Here is a 22,165-nt window from a genome sequence, read left to right on the forward strand (position 1 = left end):
AATGAGTAATTATGACTGATTCAAAATGTTTTGTTGAAAGATGACACCGACATATTTGAAGGGGCTAATGAAATTTTGAGCGACACCTTCAAGGAACCCGCGCTAGACTGCCACCTGTGAGATATCAGAAAGTCTGGAATCAGGCTCAGTAAGAGTTTGGGGGCTAAGCTTTACCATCACTTGGTTTTAGAGGCTTTTTGTCCCCTGGGTGCGAGGAGCGCTGCACACGTGCTTGCTGATCTCCCGTAGAGTGCGGGAGCCTGGCAGCCGAACCTCTGTTGGAACACTGAGCTGGAATTCCAAGAACTAACAACCACCACGACGCGTGCACAGAATGAATGCACAACACAGGATTGCTGTTGACATGGATGTCAGCACTTTATTACTGTTAGCCCCAGTTCGAGAGCTCACCTGAGCAATCCAAAGAAACAAGAGACCTGGAAGTAAGGTAATGACTGATGTTTATTTATTTATTTTAACTCTATTTATTGATTAATTTATGGGAGAGGAAGGGGGAGAGAAACATCAATTTGTTGCCCCACTTATTTATACATTCATTGGTTGATTCTTGTATGTGCCCTGACCAGGGATCGAACCCACAACCTCGGTGTATCGGAACAACGCTCTAACCAACTGAGCTATCCTGCCAGGGCACTGACTGATGTTAATTTCAAAGAACAGTAATGCTGACAATCCTGTACCCTTCCCAATCAACTCTTTCACCATCCCCAGCCTCAGCCAACCATAGTGGGGGTGCCAAGGCAGTCAGGGATTTACCCAAGGTCACACTCAGAAGTGAGTTCTGACTTGACTGCAGATTACATCTGACCAAACTCCTTGTTCCGAAGTTCATTTCTCTTAATCTTGCCAGTGTTGGTTTTCGGCAGCTCAGGGACAAACTCCACCTGGTTGAGGAGAAAGCAGACCATCCTGACTTAGACCCTCTGTCATTTCCTGCCAACCCCCCACTGCTCTTCTTTGCCTCTACACAGTCCCCCAAACAGGCTGGCACCATGTGCTGGCTTTACTAGGGCCCACCAACTGTGTCAGGCTCTCCTCCCGATCTCCTGAAGTTGGCTACAGCCGTGTGACATGCTTTGACCAATGAAATGTGGTGGGAGTGAAGCATGCCACTTCTGACAGAACAGTCTGGAAGCACTGAGACTGGCAACCCTCTCTGTCCAACTCAACAGCCCCTGGTGGCACCTACGTGGTGGTTCCGGGAGAACAAGGGTGGGCATGTGGCACGAGCACTCCCTTCCTTAGTGTAAGCTAGGGAGACTTTGGAGCTGTTTGCTACCCACAATAGCATCTACCCCATCTTAGCTGGTCCACATGCTCGATCCTACCCCCTAGAGGCAGCAGAGCCTAAAACGAGAAGCAAGAACTCTGTTGTCAGATGCACACGGGGGTTTGAGTTCCAGCTCTTGCCTTGATTAACTCTATTCTCAGGCAATTTACACTGAGTCTCTGAGCCTCAATGTCCTCCCTGTAAAATAGATGGTTAAACCATTCAGGTTGCAGAGAGGATTAAATGAAATGATAATGCATGTACAGCATGGACTCCAGGGCCTGGCTCTGTAGTAAATATTTAGTAAGAATTAGCTATATAGCTTTACAGTATGTACAGGCTATGAACATTCAGACATGTAGGAAAAGTTAACTTGTTGGCATATATATTCTTTCAAATTTTCTTTTTAAACAAATTGGATAGGCCCTGGCCAGTTGGCTTAGTGGTAGAGCATTGGCCTGGTGTGTGGATGTCCCAGGTTTGATTCCCGGTCAGAATACACAGGAGAAGCCATCATCTGCTTCTCCACCCCTCCTCTTCTCCATTCTCTCTCTCTGTCTCTCTCTTTTCCTCCTGCAGCTATGGCTTGGTTGGAGCAAGTTGGCCCCGGCACTGACGATGGCTCCATGGCCTCGCCTCAGGCACTAAAATAGCTCGGTTGCCAAGCAATAGAGCAATGGCCCCAGATGGGCAGAGCATCACCCCCTAGGGGGTTTGCCAGATGAATCCCGGTTGGGGTGCATGTGAGAGTCTGTATCTCTGCCTACCTGCTTCTCACTTAAGAAAAAAAATTGGATAATATTATGTATATTCTCTCCTAACCTGCTTTTTTTCTCTTAATAATACAATGTGTCCGTAAAATCATGGTGCAAATTTCACATTTCCATCGTCTTTTTTTTTTTTTTTAAGATTTTGTTCAATTTTCAGAGAGGAGAGAGAGAGAAAGAGAAGGAGGGAGAGAGAGAGAGAGAGAGAGAGAGAGAGAGAGAGGGAGAGAGAAGGAGGGAGGAACAGGAAGCATCAACTCCCATATGTGCCTTGACCAGGTAAGCCCAGGGTTTCGAACCGGCGACCTCAGTGTTCCAGGTCGATGCTTTATCCACTGCGCCACCACAGGTCAGGCTCCATTGTCTTTTGTTGCTTTCCTGTGACCAGTCAAAAGTGCACCATGACTTTACGGACACACTGTATATTGTGATAGTTTTATGTTAAAAATAAAAATAGCCTGACCAGGTGGTGGAGCAGTGTATAGAGCATCAGACTGGGATGTGGAGGACCCTGGTTTGAGACCCCTAGCTTGCCAGCTTGAGCGCGGGCTCATCTGATTTGAGCAAAGCTCACCAGCTTGGACCCAAGGTCGCTGGCTCGAGCAAGGGGTTACTCGGTCTGCTGTAGCCCCACGGTCAAGGCACATATGAGAAAGCAATCAATGAACAACTAACAACAAAAAACAGATGATTGATGCTTTTTATCTCTCTGTTCCTGTCTGTCTGTCCCTATCTATCCCTCTCTCTGACTCTCTCTCTGTCTCTGTAAAAAAAAAAAAAAAAAAAAAAAATATACATCACCACTTTAAATCAGAGGATAATATTAAAATTCACAAATAATTTAATAACTTGTTTACTGTTGGACATTTTTGTTGTTTGCACACAAAATTTCAAACAAATGCGGTAGAATAAAAAGAATTGGAATGGGCTGCCTGTTGTAAGGATAAATATAGTTTTGCTAACATTCGTTTGTTGTGTAACTATGTATTGAGTTGCAGTATTGAATGCATTTCTGAGTATGAATCATGTTTTGAAAATATTGTGAAAGCTGTTCATTTGGATGCTGTTTTCAAATTTTGAAAGATTTTAAATAACTATCTCGGATATCTTTGGGTACCTGTCTGGTTTTTTTTTTCATTTTTTTTTGCCTACAGGTTAACATGCCAGGAATGGACTGCTTTGGGCGTTGCTGACCCAGAATAGAGGCTCCATCTCACTCAGTTGGCTGCACTCCAGCCCTAGGCTGAATTGCTTCTTCTGCAGAGAAAAATGCTAGTTCTACTGTGGGTTGTGTCGCCCAGCCACCCGACCAGAGCGGGGCAGCAGAGCACAGGAAGGGCACTGAGCACCTGCCCGCACTCACCTTCCTCGGGTACTTGTACGGGGCTGTCACCGACTTCACGTGCTGCTGCAGCTCCTTGGTGAGCTGGTCCGGGTCATGGGACAGAAACTGTGGCGTCAGGACAACAAACGCCTTCACCACCTGCAGTGCAGAGCCAGAGCGGAGGCTCAGGGTGAGGGCCAGCCCGCTGCCCGGTTTACAGAGCAAATGTTTATGTAATGAAGGGAGAAACAAGCGGAGGGAGACTCGAGCCTTTGCAAAAGGACAGGACTGGGTTCAAATCCAAATAATTCCAGTTTTCGCTCTTTGCCTTGGAAAATTACTTAACCTCACATTCCTTTTCTGTGACATGCTCACATAGAGGCTCATCCATCAGTGGCCTTGTGTACAGATTCCCAGAGATAATAACTATATAACATATAGATAATTTAACTCTATTATTACCACCATCACACTATCATCATTTTTACTATTAATATATGGACAGTTCTCTGCCTGGAACCTTGTGGGCATTTAATACTCATTGGCAAGTTATTGTTTTTATATTGTTACTTATGTCCCCATTAATTGTACATGGCCTTGCATATAGTAGGTGACCAATAAACACTTGTTAAATCAATGTGTTGGAACTGGAGTGCTTCGATTTCCCTCCTGGTTTACCACGGTGTAATCTGGGAAAGTTTATTTAACTTCCATATGCGTGTCTCTGTATCTCTCAAAAGGGCATAATAAAAGTCTAACTCATTAGGCTGTTGTGAGGGTTAAATGTGCCGGGTCACTGAACCCTCATAACACTGTAAGGGCCCACGGAATATTAGCTCTCATTCCAGTCAACATTCTCAGTTGGGATTATATTAAATCACCGATGACGGCACAGCGCCTCCTGCTGCTCACGTGGTGTAAGTGCGCCACGCACCCCAATTGCCCTCTTGGAAGTTTCCCCTGCCCCAGCCTTCCAGTGTCCCGCGCACATATGTGATGACCTCCCTGTCCTCCTCACCTGCCCTCGAGCCGGGTCCGGGCTGCTCACCACGGCTACCTCGGCCACCGCAGGGTGCTCAGCCAGCGCGTTCTCCACCTCTGCTGGCCCAATGCGGTACCTACGGACACACGGTTCAGATGCCAGGGCTGGAGTGACCCAGGCCCTCCAATCTCATGTTTGGGAGGGTCACAACTTCTCTTGGCACAGAGAGCAACTGTCACAAGAGCCAGAGGACTGTGAAAAGGCTGTGTAGTGAGACCAAAATGTGAAGACCTGGGCATTCCAGGTGTAAGAAATCCCAGTTCAGATGCTCCGGGGTCCCCCTTCCACTGCCTCTGGGGAGGAGGGTGTGGGGCAGCTATCCTGGGCATGTGGGACTTGGTGCGAGCAGCTCCCCAGTTAGCAAGACTCTTACTACACTCTTGGGAGTGTCAAACTTCATCTTAAACATTTAGGGAAAGTCTGCCTCCTCGTTCCACTACATCAGCATTTCATTTAGAAATTTAAAAAGTCGAACAAATTTAATTTCCCTGATGCACCCAAGAAAACTTTGTTACATGTGTCACTTTCCGCCTTAAATCGCATAAGCATTAGGGACAACAGATTGGGAGCCAGACGTCCTTGGTTCAAAGCTAGGCTCCACCCTGCACAATCTTGGAAACATTCTGCATCTTACTTCACCTGTCAGTGACTCAAGTTTTCTTGTCTGTAAAGTGGGCATAACTATGGCATCTACTGGGTTATAAAAAGTAATGAGGAGAGTGCGCTCACACAGCAAGTATTCCATAGAAGTCAGCTGCTATTGTTGTTTTAGTGACATGTGCCCCATCAGAGGAGCTCAGAGAATCATTTCCCTCAACCAAAATGGGGACCGATAGGGACCAAAATGAGGTATCCCTTCCTGATCCCCCCCCTTTAAATTGCATGATGTCTTATTGTGGTTGCACTTCCAAACCTTCTTGAACTTTATTTGATGTTGAGGGAGATGCACAGATACCCTGGCCAGGTTCCTGTAGACATGGTTCTGTTCAGAAATAGTCTGAGGGTCCCATCACCAACGCATGGAGGAATGGCAAGACAGGCTAGATCCCACCAGGCATATAAGGTGATACCTCCAGGTTCCAGGTCTGCCACACCTACCCAGAGGCGTTGATGATGTCATCATCCCTCCCCAGGAACCAGATGTAGCCTTCTTCATCCATAGTTGCTTTGTCCCCAGTGTTGTAGAAGTCCCCACACTCCACTTCAGCGGTCCTCTCCGGATCATTCTGCAAAGAGAACCGCACTCTTACTGACGGCGCTGAGTTTAGGGATGTTGAGCTGCAACCAGGGTCTCAGATCTGGGTTTGAGTCCTGCTTCTCACTCTACCAGGTACCTGCATGACTTTTGCAATCTCTTTGAGTCTGTATTCTTTGCATGCAAACACTCAAGGCATGCGAGTGGTCAGTTAGTGCACAAATACACTGACCACTGATATTAATAAAACACAGTAGTTGAACAGATGGGAGGTGTCAATAAACATGTGCTGAATAAATTTACTGCCCCAAGCCCATCTCATCCTTAAAGAAAGTCTATGGGGCTGGGATTTTTCAAATGGAACTTTTAAGATAATTGTAGATTTGCATGTAGTTATGAAAAATAACAGAGAGATTTCATGTACCCTTTATCCTGTTTCCTTCAATGGTCACATCCTGCCAAATTATGGTTCAGTATCACAACCGGGATATTTAAATTTTTAAAAAGTTTTTATTTATTGATTTTACAGAGAAAGGAGAGGGAGGGGTGGGGGAGAGAGAAGTATCAACTCATAGCCACTTCATTTCAGTTGTTCATTGATTGCTTGTCATATATGTCTTGATGGGGCAAGCCAAGGGCTTAGAACTGGTGACCTCAGCATTCCAGGGCGACACTCTATCCATTGTGCTACCACAGGCCAAGCACACACACCAGGGTATTGACATTGTTACAAGCCACCAACCTCACTCAGATCTCCCCAGTTTTTCACTAGTATTCACAGGTGTGTGTGTGTGTATCTAGTACAATGCAATTTTATCATATGTGGAGGTTTGAAACCCACCACCACCATCAGTCCCATCTTCACCAGAACCACTCATGTTGCTCATTAATGTCCACACCCACCTCCCTCTTCTCCCCTCTCCCTCCTCCCACATTCCTAAACTCTTTGAAATAACTATCTTCTCTCCAGTTTTATAATTCTGTCACTTTAAGAATGGTACCTAAGTGGAATTATATAGCATGTAACCTTTTGTGACTGGCTTTTCTTTTTTTCACTCGTTATAATTCTCCAGCAAGCCATCGAGGCTGTTGTGTTCATCAATATGTTGACCCTACTTACTGCTGAACAATATTTCATGTTAAGGATGAACCACAGTTTGTTCACCCACTGAAGGGCATTGGCATTTTTTTCTAGTTTTTAGCTATTGTGAATAAAGCTGCTGTGAACATCTGTACACAGGTCTTTGTGTGAGATTGACAATTTAATAGCCCATTTAATGGAAGAGCAGACTGATGCTCAGAGAGGCACAGTAAGTTGCTCAAAGACATCAGCTGATCAGCGGCAGGACTGGTACTTGAACCACTAAGCAATAAGACGAGGTCATTCCTCTTGTGGAACATGAAATGATTTTATGAAGCTCCAGTAAGAAAACATTTTTAATCTTTTTTTTTTTCTCTCTTTTTTTTTTTTCTCTCTCTCTCTTTTTCTTTTCTGAAGCTGGAAACGGGGAGAGACAGTCAGACAGACTCCCACATGCGCCCGACCGGGATCCACCCGGCACGCCCACCAGGGGCAACGCTCTGCCCACCAGGGGCGATGCTCTGCCCCTCCAGGGGGTCGCTCTGCCATGACCAGAGCCACTCTAGCGCCTGGGGCAGAGGCCAAGGAGCCATCCCCAGCGCCCGGGCCATCTTTGCTCCAATGGAGCCTTGGCTGTGGGAGGGGAAGAGAGAGACAGAGAGGAAGGAGGGGGGGGGATGGAGAAGCAAATGGGCGCTTCTCCTATGTGCCCTGGCCGGGAATCGAACCCGGGTCCCCCGCACGCCAGGCCGACGCTCTACCGCTGAGCCAACCGGCCAGGGCCAAGAAAACATTTTTAAAAAACACTAAATCATAGCCTTTTTTAAGCTTCCCTTCCAGTTGTTCTGGTTGTATCAATGAGACTCCATGACATTTTTCCCCTTAAATGTTTATTAGTCTTGAAAGGTCAACTCCAATATTTATAAAACAAAAACACACACAGCCTGAGCCACTTATGGACTCAGGCACTTCACAGAGTTGCATATTTAAAAACTGTGTTGCCAGGCCTGACCTGTGGTGGCACAGTGGATAAAGCATCGACCTGGAAATGCTGAGGTCGCAGGTTCGAAACCCTGGGCTTGCCTGGTCAAGGCACATATGAGAGCTGATGCTTCCAGCTCCTCCCCCCTGTCTCTCTCTCCTCTCTTTCTCTTTCTCTGTCTCTCTCTCTCCCTCTCTCTCTCCTCTCTAAAATAAATAAAATTAAAAAATAAAAAAATAAAAATAAAAACTGTGTTGCCAACACAGCTGTCCTTCTGAATGGCCTGGGACACATACAGTTAGCTATCTGTATTCTTGTGATGAGGAGCAAGTTCCTAAATGTACCTGTAACTAACCACCTGCTTGCCCAGTTACAGAATCACAGATCAGATATTTTGGAAAGCACTTCATGCTCCACACTACAGATTAAAGGTTCAGATTTACGTAATAGGAGAACATTTATCCCACTAATGGTTTCTAATAAATTCACACTCAACTTGCATTAAAGAGAGTAACATTTGGGACATGAATTTAAACACTATATTCTCAAGACTTCTCTCTGGGTACTGAGGAAGCTACAAGAAGTAGTGGCTCCACCTGACTAGGTGGTGGCGTAGTGGATAGAGCGTCGGACTGGGATGCAGAGGACCCAGGTTCGAGAGCCCAAGGTCACCAGCTTGAGCGCGGGCTCATCTGGTTTGAGCAAAGCTCACCAGCTTGGACCCAAGGTCGCTGGCTTGAGCAAGGGGTTACTCGGTCTGCTGAAGGCCCATGGTCAAGGCACATATGAGAAAGCAATCAATGAACAACTAAGATGTTGCAATGAAAAACTGATGATTGATGCTTCTCATCTCTCTCCGTTTCTGTCTGTCTGTCCCTATCTATCCTCTCTCTTTCTCTCTGTCTCTGAAAAAGAAAAGAAGAAGCACCGGCTCCACGAGATGAATCCATTTTGAGGGAATAAGTTGGGAATAATGCATGTATTTTCAACACATAAAAATCAGATTTAGCCTGACCAGGTGGTGGCGCAGTGGATAGAGTGTCAGACTAGGATGCGGAGGACCCAGGTCCGAGACCCCGAGGTTGCCAGCTTGAGCACGAGCTCATTTGGTTTGAGGGGAAAAAAAAAAAAGCTCACGAGCTTGGACCCAAGGTCGCTGGCTCACGCAAGGGGCTACTCGGTCTGCTGAAGGCCCGCAATCAAGGCACATATGAGAAAGCAATCAATGAACAACTAAGGTGTTGCAACAAAGAACTAATGATTGATGCTTCTCATCTGTCTTCGTTCCTGTCTGTCTGTCCCTATCTATCCCTCTCTCTGACTCTCTCTCTGTCTCTGTAAAAAAAACAAACAAAAAAATCAGATTTAGAGCTTGAAATAATTAAGATTGGGTGACATCAGAATAATGGCAGTGTGAGAGATGGTCCTGAGCTCTCCCCTTAATATATATTTCAACAAATTGAACAACTATAACACAGTGAAGGAACCCCAGCTGGGATCGCAGGCATGCCAGATGGGAGCAGGGTTGGGGAAATGGGTGGAAAAGGTGAATGCATTAAGAAGCACAAGTTGACCTAACCAGGTGGTGGCGCAGTGGATAGAGCGTCAAACTGGGATGTGGAAGGACCCAGGTTCGAGACCCCGAGGTTGCCAGCTTGAGTGTGGGCTCATCTGGCTTGAGCAAAGTTCACCAGCTTGCACCCAAGGTTGCTGGCTTTAGCAAGGGGTTACTTGGTCTGCTGAAGGCCCACAGTCAAGGCACATATGAGAAAGCAATCAATGAAGAACTAAGGATTCCCAACAAAAAACTGATGATTGATGTTTCTCATCTCTCTCCGTTCCTGTCTGTCTGTCCCTATCTATCTTTCCATCTCTCTGACTCTCTCTCTCTATTCCTGTAAAAAAAAAAAAAAAAAAGCACAAGTTGGTTGTTACAGAATAGTCACGGGGATGTAAAGTGCAGCATAGGGAATACAGTCAATAATATATTAACTTTGTTTGATGTCAGAAGGGTACAAGATTTATTGGGGCGATCACTTTGTAAGGTATGTGAGGGTCTAATCACTAGGTTATACACCTGAAACTAATATAACATTGAACATCTACCATAATTGAAAAATAAAAAATTATTTAAAAATGTATGTGAAAAAGCAAAAATATTTTTTGCACACCTGAAACTAATATAATATTATATGCCAATTACACTTCAATTTTAAAAACTGAAAATGACTTCACCAATTCAACTCAAATCACTGAAAGAAAACTGTCAAAATTTAAAGAATGCCTACTATGTATTTTCAAAAAATGAGATTTGAATAGAGAATTCTGCTGAAAAATACAAAAAGCCAAGAAGAACATGCAGAAGTGATCAACATCACTAGGCATTAGGAAAATGCAAATCAAGACCACACTGAGATACCATCTCACGCCCATTAGGAGATCTATTATCAAAAACAAACAAGCAAAAACCCCTGAAAATAACAAGTGTTGGGAAGGACGTGGAGAAATTGGAAGGCTTGTGTCTCATTGGGGGGAATGTTAAATGGTTCAGTCACCATAGGAAACAGTTTGGGGCCCTGGCCTCTTAGCCTGGTATGTAGATATCCTGGGTTCAATTCCTGGTCAGGGAACACAGAAGAAGCACCCATCTGCTTCCTCACCCCTCCCCCTCTCCCTTCTCTCTCTCTGTCTTTCTCTTCTCCTCCTGCAGCCATGGCTCCGGTGGGAGCAGGTGGGCCCCAGGCACTGAAGATGGCTCCATGGCCTCACCTCAGGCTCTAAAATAGCTCAGTTGCCAAGCAATGGAACAATAGCCCCAGATGGGCAGAACATTGCCCTATAGGGGTCTTGCTGGGCAGATCCTGGTCGGGGTGCATGAAAGAAGGAAAGAAAACAGTTTGATACTTCCTCAAAAATTTAAACATAGAATTACCTTATGATTCAGCAATTCCATGTGTAGGTATGTGCCCCAAAGATGTGAAAGCAGAAACTTGAACACATACTTGCACACCAATGTCCACAGCAGCACTATTCACAATACCCGAAAGGTGAAAACAATTCAAATGCCCATCAGAGATTAATGGATAAGCAAAGTGTGGTCTATACACACAACGTAATATTATTCAGCCTTAATATGAATGACACTTCGTTACGTGTTACAGCATGGATGAACCCTAAAACATTGTGCTAAGTGAAATAAGCCAGACACCAAAGGGCAGATGCTGTAGGATTCCACTCAACTGAGGTACCGAAAACAGATACATTCCTACAACCAAGAAGTGTGTGAGAGGAGAAGCTGGGAGATGGGGAATAGGGAGTTAGTGTTTAGTGAGAACAGTTTCTGTTTGGGATGGTGAACATTTTCTGCACATGCATACTTGTGATGGTTGCATAATATTGTGAAATTACTCAATGCACAGAACTATATTGTATGCCACAAAATGGTGAACAGGGTAAATTTTATGTTGTATATGTTTTACCTCAATAAAAAGAAAAGAAGGGGTGGACGGGAAGCAAGCAAACCTCAGCGGAGGAGAGGCAACGTATTGTCACAAGAGCATGTGAAACGGGAGAGCACATGTGGGCATATGTGAGGACATCTTTGTGAAATAAATGTCACATCAGTAAAAGTACATGTCATTGCGCTGGACCACCCCAGTTCAATTGAACCAAAATCTTTGTGGTTGAATCCAATCAGTAATATTTTTTAGAAAAAGCTCCCCAAACGACTCTAACGTCAAGGCAGGGTTGAGAACCACTGGTCTATATACACGTTGGTCTGGGCTTATCTTCTCTTTCATCCGAGTTTAAAATTGTGCTCCTGCGTGTTTGCTTTTGGGCGATAGTATAGCAGCGCCCTCTGGAGGCCAGAGTGATGACAACAGGGTCCCCATTGCTCCTTTTGTAAGAAAGAGGCTGCCCCTTGGAGAAAGGAGAGGCGTCTGAGATTAATTTAAACGCCCTTCCATGGCCAATCTTAGAAGCTGAGAATTTCCTCTGAGTGGCGTCTACTATCCTCAAAGGTCAAGAGTTTCAGCAGGTTTCCTCAAAGCCTATCATAGTTTTCCGTAATTCCTGGATTTCTCATTTATTTAGGCTTTGGGGCTCAAAAAGATGGGTTTGAATCTTAGACCTGCTATTTATTTGACATGGGAAGACATATAACTCTTCCAGTCTGTAGTTTGTTCTCTGTAAAGTGAGGATAGTGGTGGACCCCAGAGGCTCAGCACAGTGAACACATTTGTTCACACCCTGGTAGAATTTGAACCCAGCCAAAGCCTGCATTCTTTTTTCTTGTCTTTTCTTTTTTTTTTTTTTTTTTTTTTTTTTTTTTTTTACAGGGACAGAGAGAGTCAGAGAGAGGGATAGACAGGGACAGATAGACAGGAACAGAGAGAGATGAGAAGCATCAATCATCAGTTTTTTGTTGAGAGACCTTAGTTGTTCATTGATTGCTTTCTCATATGTGCCTTGACCGCAGGCCTTCAGCAGACCGAGTAACGCCTTGCTTGAGCCAGTGACTTTGGGTCCAAGCTGATGAGCCTTGCTCAAATCAGATGAGCCCGCACTCAAGCTGGCAACCTCGGGGTCTCGAACCTGGGTCCTCTGCATCCCAGTCCGACGCTCTAGCCACTGCGCCACTGCCTGGTCAGGCAAAGCCTGCATTCTTTTTTTTTTTTTAAATTTATTTATTTCTTTATTCAGTTTAGAGAAGAGAGACAGAGAGAGAGAGAGAGAGAGAGAAGAGGGGCGAGAAGCAGGAAGCATCAACTCCCACACATGCCTTGACCAGGCAAGCCCAGGGTTTTGAACCGGTGACCTCAGCATTCCAGGTCGACGCTTGATCCACTGCGCCACCACAGATCGGCTAAAGCCTGCATTCTTTTTTTTTTTTTTAATTTTTTTATTTTTTACAGAGACAGAGAGAGAGTCAGAGAGAGGGATAAACAGGGACAGACAGATAGGAACGGAGAGATGAGAAGCATCAATCATTAGTTTTTCATTGCTCATTGCGACACCTTAGTTGTTCATTGATTGCTTTCTCATATGTGCCTTCATTGCGGGCCTTCAGCAGACCGAGTAACCCCTTGCTTGAGCCAGCAACCTTAGGTCCAAGCTGGTGAGCTTTTTGCTTAAACCAGATGAGCCCGCGCTCAAGCCAGGGACCTCGGGGTCTCGAACCTGGGTCCTTGGCATCGTAGTCCGACGCTCTATCCACTGCGCCATCGGCCAGTCAGGGTAAAGCCTGCATTCTTAACCACAGGCAGTCAAAGGCCCCCAAGTCTGAAGATTCTAAAGCCAGGCTTCTTCCCACCCTCCCAGTGTCAGATGGGTGGGACAGGAAAGGATACGGGAACACACTCTAAACTTTGCAATGAACTAGAACAGGCTTCATTGAAATAGAGCAAATAAAGGGAGATGTGAAGTCTCAGGATGTGGAGTGGAGTGTACCCCCCTTATTATTATAGAGATTCTCAGGCCAGAGAGGGGTGATGGGGGACCCTTACCTCATAGCACATGAACAGGCCGATGGGCTTGGTGGGCTTGATCCTGACGCCAATGTTGCCTTCAGTGTTGGGTGGCAGGATGTTGCCCTTGCTGTCAATAATCTGCAGCAAGAGGTCTGTGAGTCCCACCCTCTGGGCTCCCCAGCACTCCTGCTCCACCCGCCCACTGCCTGGCTTATTCAGTGTGACACCAGAAGGGATCACTGGGGAAGACCGCTGTCAGAACACAGAATAAAACTGTCAATTCTTTGAAATCAGCAAGTCTTGGGTCTGTTTGTCATGACATTGGGACATCGCAGATGTGTCTTTAAGCTAGAAGACATGGCTCGGGAAAAGTTAAAAGCACCAGCTGGTGGACAGAGCCGCCAGGGCTACTCCAGGTGCTGTCTGCCAGCCGCCGTGTGTGAGGCCCCGGCTGCCACGGTGAGCTGCAGCTATGCCCACCACGATACTGACATCTCCCCCAGGAAACCAGAGGACACGTAGGAGGGGAGGAGGAAGGACAGCTGGGGCAAGGGCGTGGCTGCTTCGGCCACCTGGTGTCACACGGGCGTCCCGTCTTAGCTGAGCCCTCCGTGCTGCCTGACAATGCCTTTGGGACCAAACCTGGACGTCGAAGGGTGGGATGGCTTTCCCCATGGAACCGGACTTCACCTCCATTTCCTTCATAACGGCACAAGTTATTCCCTGTGCACAAAAGAAAGAGAATTCCGGTCATCAAAAGGTCCTAGTCACAAAGCAGCAAGAATCATACACGGCATCCCTACTCACAGATGTTTTTTTTCTTATTATTATAAATATTAAGTGTGAGGCAGGAAGGCAAAGAGACAGACTCCCGCATGCGCTCTGAGGGGGAGTCACCTGGCAATCCCTGTCTGGGGCTGATGTTCTGCCCATTGCTCCATTGCTCGGCATCCGAGCTATTTTAGTGCCTGAGGCAAGGCCATGGAGCCATCCTCAGCGCTGGGGGCCAACTTGCTACAACCGAGCCCTGGCTGCAGGAGAGGAAGAGAGAGACAGAGAGGAGAGAGGGAAGGGTGGAGAAGCAGATGGGCGCCTCTCCTGTGTGTCCTGACCGGGAATTGAACCTGGGACATCCACACGCCGAGTCAATGCTCTACCACTGAGCCAACTGGCCAGGGCCCACAGATGTTATTTGATGCTGCCCATGGAGCCCTGTGGGGAAGCCAGAAAGTGTGGATAGTAGGCTCAAGGCTTTGACCCAGCTCTTCAGGAGACATTCAGTGTGCCTGGCACGTGCTGAGCCAGTGCTGGCTGCCGGGGCTGCAGGGTCCAGTAGGGAAGGCCCAGAAAGAAGCAAATGGCTGAGCCGGGGACTGTGGGCATGTGCTGGTGGAGGTGGAGTGCTCACTGCAGGCTAGGCATGAGTTTATTTGACAAACATTTACTCAGGACTGTTAAACAGCGACAGGAATCCTGCTGTAAAGCTTCTCAGGGCTGTGTTGCCATTACTCAGACTGTTCTTTCTGCTACGACTGCCCTCCCCCCACCCCCCGTGTCCTCCTGCTGAGCCGATGCTTCCTTCATGGTTCTCTGAAATACTGTTCTTTCTAAAGTTAAATGCTTTACAGTCAGACAGACCAGGGTTTGAATCTCGACCAGTTCATGTCCCTTGATCTCCTCGTCACAGGGGACGATTCTAGCGCCCCCTCTCCGAGAGCTGGCGAGTGTGGGAACTGCACAGTGCCCGCACCCACCTCGTGAGTTCAACTAGCTACTTCGGTCAACCGGCTGTTACCCAGGCCCCACGAGAAGTTGGCTGGGGGGTTCTCCTTCTGTAGTGTGTTCCCCACATTTCTACAGTTGACAACAGGGCATCACACCGGTTTCTGCGGGTCTGTTTCTCTCAGCAGATAACAAGCACCCTTGGGAATGGAGATGGCCCCGTTCATCTCTGTACTCCTCACGTGGTACACCGCCTCCCGCCCCAGGGAGGACAACGGCACCTGCAGTGTGGACACGCACAGGGCTGGGCCCTGTGGCTGGAGCTTTACACACTTCCTAACACTCCCCTTGTCACAACCCGCAAGATCGGCCTTCTACTTCCCATTTGGGAGATAAGGAAGTTGAGCTTCTGGAAGGTTCTCTGGTCTGCCTATGGTCTTGAAGCCTGTCATTGGCAATGCTGAGGCTGGAACTGAGGCCCAAGCTCCTGGGAGAGGAAGACCTCCCCCTCTGCCACGTTGCTGCTCACACTTCCGGCACGTGGAAGATGCTCGCCGATGAGTGAGTAGGGTTGAAAGCGCTTTGAGAAGTAAGCACCATGCAGGATAAGGGAGCGTTCTGTTGTTTCAAATAGCTGATGCAAAGGGACTGGGGTTACGGGTGTACAGCGTGGCTCTCCTTGTCCAAAAATAAACTGTGAGCCGTGCAAGGACATTCCTCAGGCCGGGAAGCAGAACAAGTAAGTGATTAAAATAAATTGTATTTTGCAAAAAAAAAAAAAAAAGTCAAACAAATAGGTGAATTAGGACTAAAACAGCCATTTTGCTCTGGGTCCTGAGCTGGCAGTCGAGTCTGTCAGCTAAAGGGACAATGGGCGGCCAGGGACAGTGGCTCCATCCAGCGTCAGAATGGACTGAGGATGTGTTGGGAGAGAGGTAGCTCCTCACACTGTCACTGAGGAAGTGCACAAGGTTCCAGACAGACACAATTCTCTGAGTGCCCTGCTCACCCGCCTACTCAGTGACGCCCTGTGGGATCACACTGCGTGCGTGCGTGCATGCGTGTGTGTGTGTGTGAGATGCCTCTGCCCCTCCTCCACTCCTGCAGGTGCTCCACAGTCAAACCTGTGTGCTTCCCTCATAAACACCCAGAAATGAACTTCTAGGGCCCACTCCTGCCTGGCCCTGTGGTTTCCACTCTCAGGAGGGTGGTGACCTGGGCAGGAGGACTTGCAGGTGGGACCTCCATGTTGCAGGGGTGTGCCTCCATTTCCATTGCCCCTGGGGGCTCCCCTGATCACAGGGACACAGCACCATGTCCTTAGACCCCTTTATAAGTTTTTGTCCAATAGTTTTCAGCACACTGGAGTCTTGACATGTTGGTGAGCTGTGTGTGAACTGTCCTTCTACACAATGATTTGGGGCAAGTTAGCCTAGAACTCTGGAGCCTCCCATCTGCCTGCTATGTGCACAGTAGGGCCTTTGCACACGCTCATGGCGTGATTCGGTTCGGTTGGTCTGCTGGGCTCAGTGGCTGGACACCCCCTGACTGGCCCAGAGGGGACCGTGCACTCACCGTTTCTGACTGTCCGTAGCCCTGAAAGAGCTGAAGGCCCGTGTGCTCTTTCCACTTCTCTACTTCCTGGGGCAACAGGAAGTCCCCTCCAGCACAGCAGTGCTTCAGGGTGGGGAACCTGACACTGAGGGAGAGACAAGGTGTCATCAGACCTTCAGAACAGGCCCGGTGCTCTGCCCAGCCCAGCCCAGGAGTTAAGAGCTCACAGCATTGTCATTTAGATCATTCCTCCTCCTGCTTCCTCACTTTGGCTCTCCAGGTGAAAGTCATTCACTTCCTGTCAGTCCCTATCCATTCTTCTTCAGGCAGGGGGTGGTGCTGCTGACGGGGCTAATGCAGGGGTCGGGAACCTTTTTGGCTGAGAGAGCCATGAACGCCACATATTTTAAAATGTAATTCCATGAGAGCCATACAACAACCCGTATACGTTGTGCATTATCCAATAAAAATTTGGTGTTGTCCCGGAGGACAGCTGTGATTGGCTCCAGCCACCTGCAACCATGAACATGAGCGGTAGGAAATGAATGGATTGTAATACATGAGAATGTTTTATATTTTTAACGTTAGTATTTTTTTATTATTAAAGATTTGTCTGTGAGCCAGATGCAGCCATCAAAAGAGCCACATCTGGCTCGTGAGCCATAGGTTCCCGACCCCTGGGCTCATGGGTTCAGTTAGGGATCAAACTAAACTTGGACGTTGAAGTAACAAAAGAGTAAAAACGTGTTTATCCGACCTCATCCGAGGGAAGAGAGGCATCTTTCTAAACCGCAAAGGGGTGAAGGATAGGACTCCAAGGACACCCTGGGAGGGACGGATGGCAATCAGACTGCACTTCCTCCCCTTCCACTGTGGAGAGTGGCGTTTATGTGAACTGAGCGCAAGTTAGGGGCTGGGAATGAGCTGCGCAGGACATCAAGGAGGATCAGGCTGAGCACTGGAAAGGAGGGCAGGGGTGGGGCTAACGGCCCTGAGACCAGGAAGTTGGGAGAGAACAGAAAGGCTGCTGTGAGCGTGTAGTAGGTATAGTGTATGCTAGGTACATCGTGTGCTGTAGATCCTCTCCTCCATTTCCCCCATGAAAATTCCTGTAAATAATACAAAACAATCACAGGATCATGAGGGGATTCCTGAAGAAAATGGGGAGTGACTGAGGCCCTAGTACCAGCGGGCATAGGTCTAAGCCGGGCCAGGTCCTGGGGATGAGGGAGGAGGCAGACATCTGGCTGGCCTTCCCACCTGGTACACCCAGAGTCAGGAGTGATGGACTGGGGTGGGGGTGGGTTTCACTCAAGGTGTCTTCCTCACTCATCTGGAACTTCCTCCAAAGTATTTAGATTAAAGGAGCAGAGTGACCAGTGGAGTCATTAGTTGTGCTCTGGTTGGATTTTCACTGGGTTTGGACAAAGTTTATCATCTGAGGAATGTTGCAAAATAGCTGAAATATGAGCTTTGAAATGCAGATAGAAGCAGAATCCAGCCAGATGGAGGCGTCATGAGCAAAATCAAGTTGTATTTCGAAGTTAGCTTCATAAGGGCAGTTGTGGAACTCCTTTATATTTTAACTCTGTGTCTAAACATGGTTACTTCTGAGATTTGAAGCAGCCATTTCCATTTCAGAGTCTTTAAAATATGCATAAATGCTCATTAGGTTCAACAAGAAGATGGCAGCTTGACTAAAAATTAATCTACAAACATGGGGAAATGCTAAAACAAAACTAGTAAAAGAACACTATGCAGCCATCAGATTGGCAAAAAAAATAAAAGCTTTGACAAGAACGAGTATTGCCAAAGATGCAGAATAGTGCGTAGTCTTCTTTGCCTCACTAGTGGGAGCCAAAAGTGATCTGCTGTGTTGGAAAATAGGGAGGTAAGGTGCAGTGTCAGGGTGGCCTATCTATTCCCTCGTAGAAAAACACTGTAAACGTGTGGTTATATGCATCAGGGTAAAAGTGCAAGAATTCAGTGCAGTATCAACAGCCTTCAAATGAAAACTGTCCAAATGTTCATTAATGGTAGAACTAATAAAAAAGTGTGGACTTTTCATAAACTGGGATATCGTATAGCAAGGAAATTTAGTTGCAGCAATGTGGATACATTTTTTTTTAAGGAATCTAATATTAACTTCATTATCACTTTTGGCTTTATTTATTTATTTTTATTTTTTAAGACTCTGTCTCAGCCTTTTTGAGCCTCACTTATGTCTTTTATTTTTATTTATAAAATTAAATTTAACGAGGTGACATTGATCAACAGAGCCCATTGGTTTCAGGCAAACGTTTCTGTAGCGTTTGAACTGTTGATTATGTTGTACACCCATCACCCAAAGTCAAATCATTTTCTGTCACCATATAGTGGTCCCTCTTTACCGCCCTCCTCTCCACCCTCCTCTCTAGGGACACATCTTAGAAATATAATGCTGAAAAAAGAAGGCAGGTATTACAGAATAATGTGTGATTACCTAGCTCAAAAGCAAGTAAAATAGAGTGATTTCTTTCAGGATATTTCCTTAGGAGGTAAACAAGAAGGGAAGATAAAGTAATACAAAACCAGAAACGAACACCATAAAAGTCAAGATAGTGTGGGTCCCTAATTTAGGGCAGTGGTCCCTAAACCCCGGGCCATGGACTGGTGCTGGTCCGTGGGTCATTTGGTACCGGTCCACAGAGAAAGAATAAATAACTTATATTATTTCCGTTTTATTTATATTTAAGTCTGAATGATGTTTTATTTTTAAAAAATGACCAAATTCCCTCTGTTACAACCGTCTAAGACTCACTCTTGACGCTTGTCTTGGTCACGTGATACATTTATCCATCCTACCCTAAAGGCCAGTCCGTGAAAATATTTTCTGACATTAAACCGGTCCGTGGCCCAAAAAAGGTTGGGGACCACTGCTTTAGGGGAGACAGAGAGGGATGACTAGGTCATGGGGGGGCGGGGGGGCTGGCAATGTTCTCTTTCTGTAACTTGAATGAGTGTTTACATAGGTGTTTCAGTCTCAACAATCCCTTAATCTGCAAGTTTATGTCTTATGTATTTTCTGTATGTTTGTTGTTTCACAATAAAAATGTTTTAAAAAGGACAAAAACCTACAATGCTGCAAGGCTCACTGAATATGTCATTTGGGTCTCGAAATCCTACTTACTAAACTGATTACACTGGCTGATCATTATCACTACCGACAGTTCACACACTCGCGCGCGCGCGCGCACACACACACACACGCACATATACACCCACACAACCCCCGGAGAACCAGACTTGAAGCAGTCAGACCACAGCGCATCAGACTGCTTCAAGTCCTAGCCAAGGATTGCTAGTACCACAGGCTCTTCTTCTCCCCTACCCGGTGGAGGTCTGCTGCAGAATCATCCGAAACACCAAGGGCGCAGAAAAGCAATAGGTGATGGGGTAGTTGAAGAGTGTCTACAAAGTGCGGAAAGAAAAAAGTTTATTGTTAAAAATATTGACCACTTTTATACGAAAAAAAATATTGACCACTAATAAGCATTTATTTCTGCTCCCCCCTCTAGGAGAGCCCACTTATTCATTCATTAATTTTTCCAGTGTACGTATATTGACTATAAATGGCCTGAAGGAGTGGAGGTTGTGAAACATGAGAGGCTCATAATACAAAAGAAAATGAAAGATGAGTAGAGAGGGGCTCCAATGGGAGGGCCTGGGGCAGAACAGGAGTCTCCGTAGTCTATCCATGACCTCGGTCTTATAAACCGGTAAAGGGGAATGACCTCCCTCAAAGACTCAAGGAGAAGGCACAACCCTCACCATCAACACCCAAAGCTGAAATCCTAATCAAACTACTCCTTGTGCTCAATACAAGGACTCAAAACCCCCTAAAGTGCTTCCCCAGCATGAACAATGATCAATTATAATTATGTATATCGTGCATTAAGTTATATTCCCCGTGAATAATAAGCAAGTATGCATTATTATTACTAATACGGCATAGGATGTAAGATTATTGATGGTAGATACACCATTAAGTCCAATAAGTCCTAGTCAACAGGACTAATCCTGTCCAATGGTAATCTCTTTGTCTACCTACCTCCATGCAACCAACAGCCCGCCAAACAGTACCACTCTTCTCGCCCGCCCGGGGTCCATCCACAGTGGGGGTTTCTAAACTGGGTCATAAAGGGCACCTAGTTCTTACCTCAGGGCCATGCACCTAAGATCGCCCACAGCAGGCTCTTATATAAGACATGGCTCCCTGGCCAGTTGGCTCAGCGGTAGAGCGTCGGCCTGGCGTGCGGGGGACCCGGGTTCGATTCCTGGCCAGGGCACATAGGAGAGGCTCCCATTTGCTTCTCCACCCCCCCCTCCTTCCTCTCTGTCTCTCTCTTCCCCTCCCGCAGCCAAGGCTCTATTGGAGCAAAGATGGCCCGGGCGCTGGGGATGGCTCCTTGGCCTCTGCCCCAGGCGCTAGAGTGGCTCTGGTCGCGGCAGAGCGACGCCCCGGAGGGGCAGGGCATTGCCCCCTGGTGGGCAGAGCGGTCGCCCCTGGTGGGGGGCATGCCGGGTGGATCCCGGTCGGGCACATGCGGAAGTCTGTCTGATTGTCTTTCCCCGTTTCCAGCTTCAGAAAAATACAAAAAAAAAAAAAAAAAAAAAAAAAGACATGGCAATGGATTCATGACTAATCAGCCCATGCCGACACATAACTGTGCTGTGTTGCCTATGGTCGTTTTTAACTTTTGGGGATGCATGGATTCACCTATGGCCGTCAAAGGCCCCGACGGGGTGGGGAGAGGCTTGGACTCTGAGAGGTGGAGAGACAGGTCTGCTGAAGGAAAGCAAGGGTGAGTGGAGACACAAACTGTGTTTCCGAGTGTAGGAAAGCAATTTGCGGGGGGGGGGGGGGTTGTCTGCAGGCCACTTCGGTGGTGTGGTCACCATGAGGGACGCACAGCAATAGCAGCAAGCTCTACCGGTTACTGAGAGTGGCTAGGTGCAGCCCTCAGGCCACGCTTTAAACACTTGACCTGGATCACCTCAATGTTCCCGACAGTTTTATGAGTTAGCAACTATTAAAACTCCCACCTTACAGATGAGGAGACTGAAGTTCAGAGGTAAGGAGACCACCAATAAATGGTAAATGTGTGAAAAAAAACTAGACACATCATATTCCACAGGCTCTGATTTTTAAAAACTTCATTAAATTCACCTCCCCCCCCCCCCCCTTCCCCAGATAACTGGCTCTGGAGGAGCCAGGAGACCTGAGCTTGTTCTGGTTGCTTTAATTTCTCAAAATATGTATTCCGGGCGATTCTGATACAATGACTGATCGAGCGCCGAGGAACCCAGAACCCGGGTTCCGTTACCCGAATGGGCTTCTTTGTTGTCTAAACTATTTCTCAGAAGGGTCCAGCTTTTCTGCTTGAAACCTGAGTCACTTCTGGGAGTTCACTGATACTGAGAGGTTCGTCTTCTTACCTGTACAATGATCCTAGGGTCGAACTGGAGCAGATGATGGATGAAGACCGTGCACCCTGCTGTCCAAGGCTCAATCAGGCACCCCAGAGTCGCCAAGATCCAGCCTGGATCTGACGGGCACCAGAGGACATCGTGCATCTTTAGATGTAGGAATTTCCTGCTAACTCCAAAAAACAGCGGTCTCAGCTACGTAACAGCGGGGGGACGGGATCGCGGGCTGGGGGAGCCGGGTCTCACAGCAGCCGCCCCACTCATTCT

The 22,165-nt window shown here is 47.1% G+C and overlaps 1 protein-coding gene across 4 annotated transcripts in view; it reads right to left on the bottom strand.

Annotated features, from left to right (window-relative positions):
* Positions 1-444: 444 nt before the first annotated feature.
* The window catches only part of ACSM1 (acyl-CoA synthetase medium chain family member 1), a 53,641-nt gene continuing 31,920 nt past the window's right edge, over positions 445-22,165 (bottom strand). For all 4 annotated transcript variants that reach the window (XM_066383165.1, XM_066383166.1, XM_066383164.1 and 1 more), the window contains exons 6-14: positions 21,908-22,067; positions 19,800-19,879; positions 16,451-16,574; positions 13,796-13,876; positions 13,190-13,291; positions 5,523-5,650; positions 4,401-4,500; positions 3,422-3,541; positions 445-905 (exon numbers count right to left, since the gene is read on the bottom strand). In XM_066383165.1, the coding sequence (XP_066239262.1) occupies positions 819-905; positions 3,422-3,541; positions 4,401-4,500; positions 5,523-5,650; positions 13,190-13,291; positions 13,796-13,876; positions 16,451-16,574; positions 19,800-19,879; positions 21,908-22,067 (982 nt within the window). In that variant the 3' untranslated portion in view covers positions 445-818. The remainder of the gene's footprint in view (positions 906-3,421; positions 3,542-4,400; positions 4,501-5,522; positions 5,651-13,189; positions 13,292-13,795; positions 13,877-16,450; positions 16,575-19,799; positions 19,880-21,907; positions 22,068-22,165) is intronic.

This window comes from Saccopteryx leptura, chromosome 4, assembly GCF_036850995.1.
Source record: "Saccopteryx leptura isolate mSacLep1 chromosome 4, mSacLep1_pri_phased_curated, whole genome shotgun sequence".
NCBI lineage: Eukaryota > Metazoa > Chordata > Mammalia > Chiroptera > Emballonuridae > Saccopteryx > Saccopteryx leptura.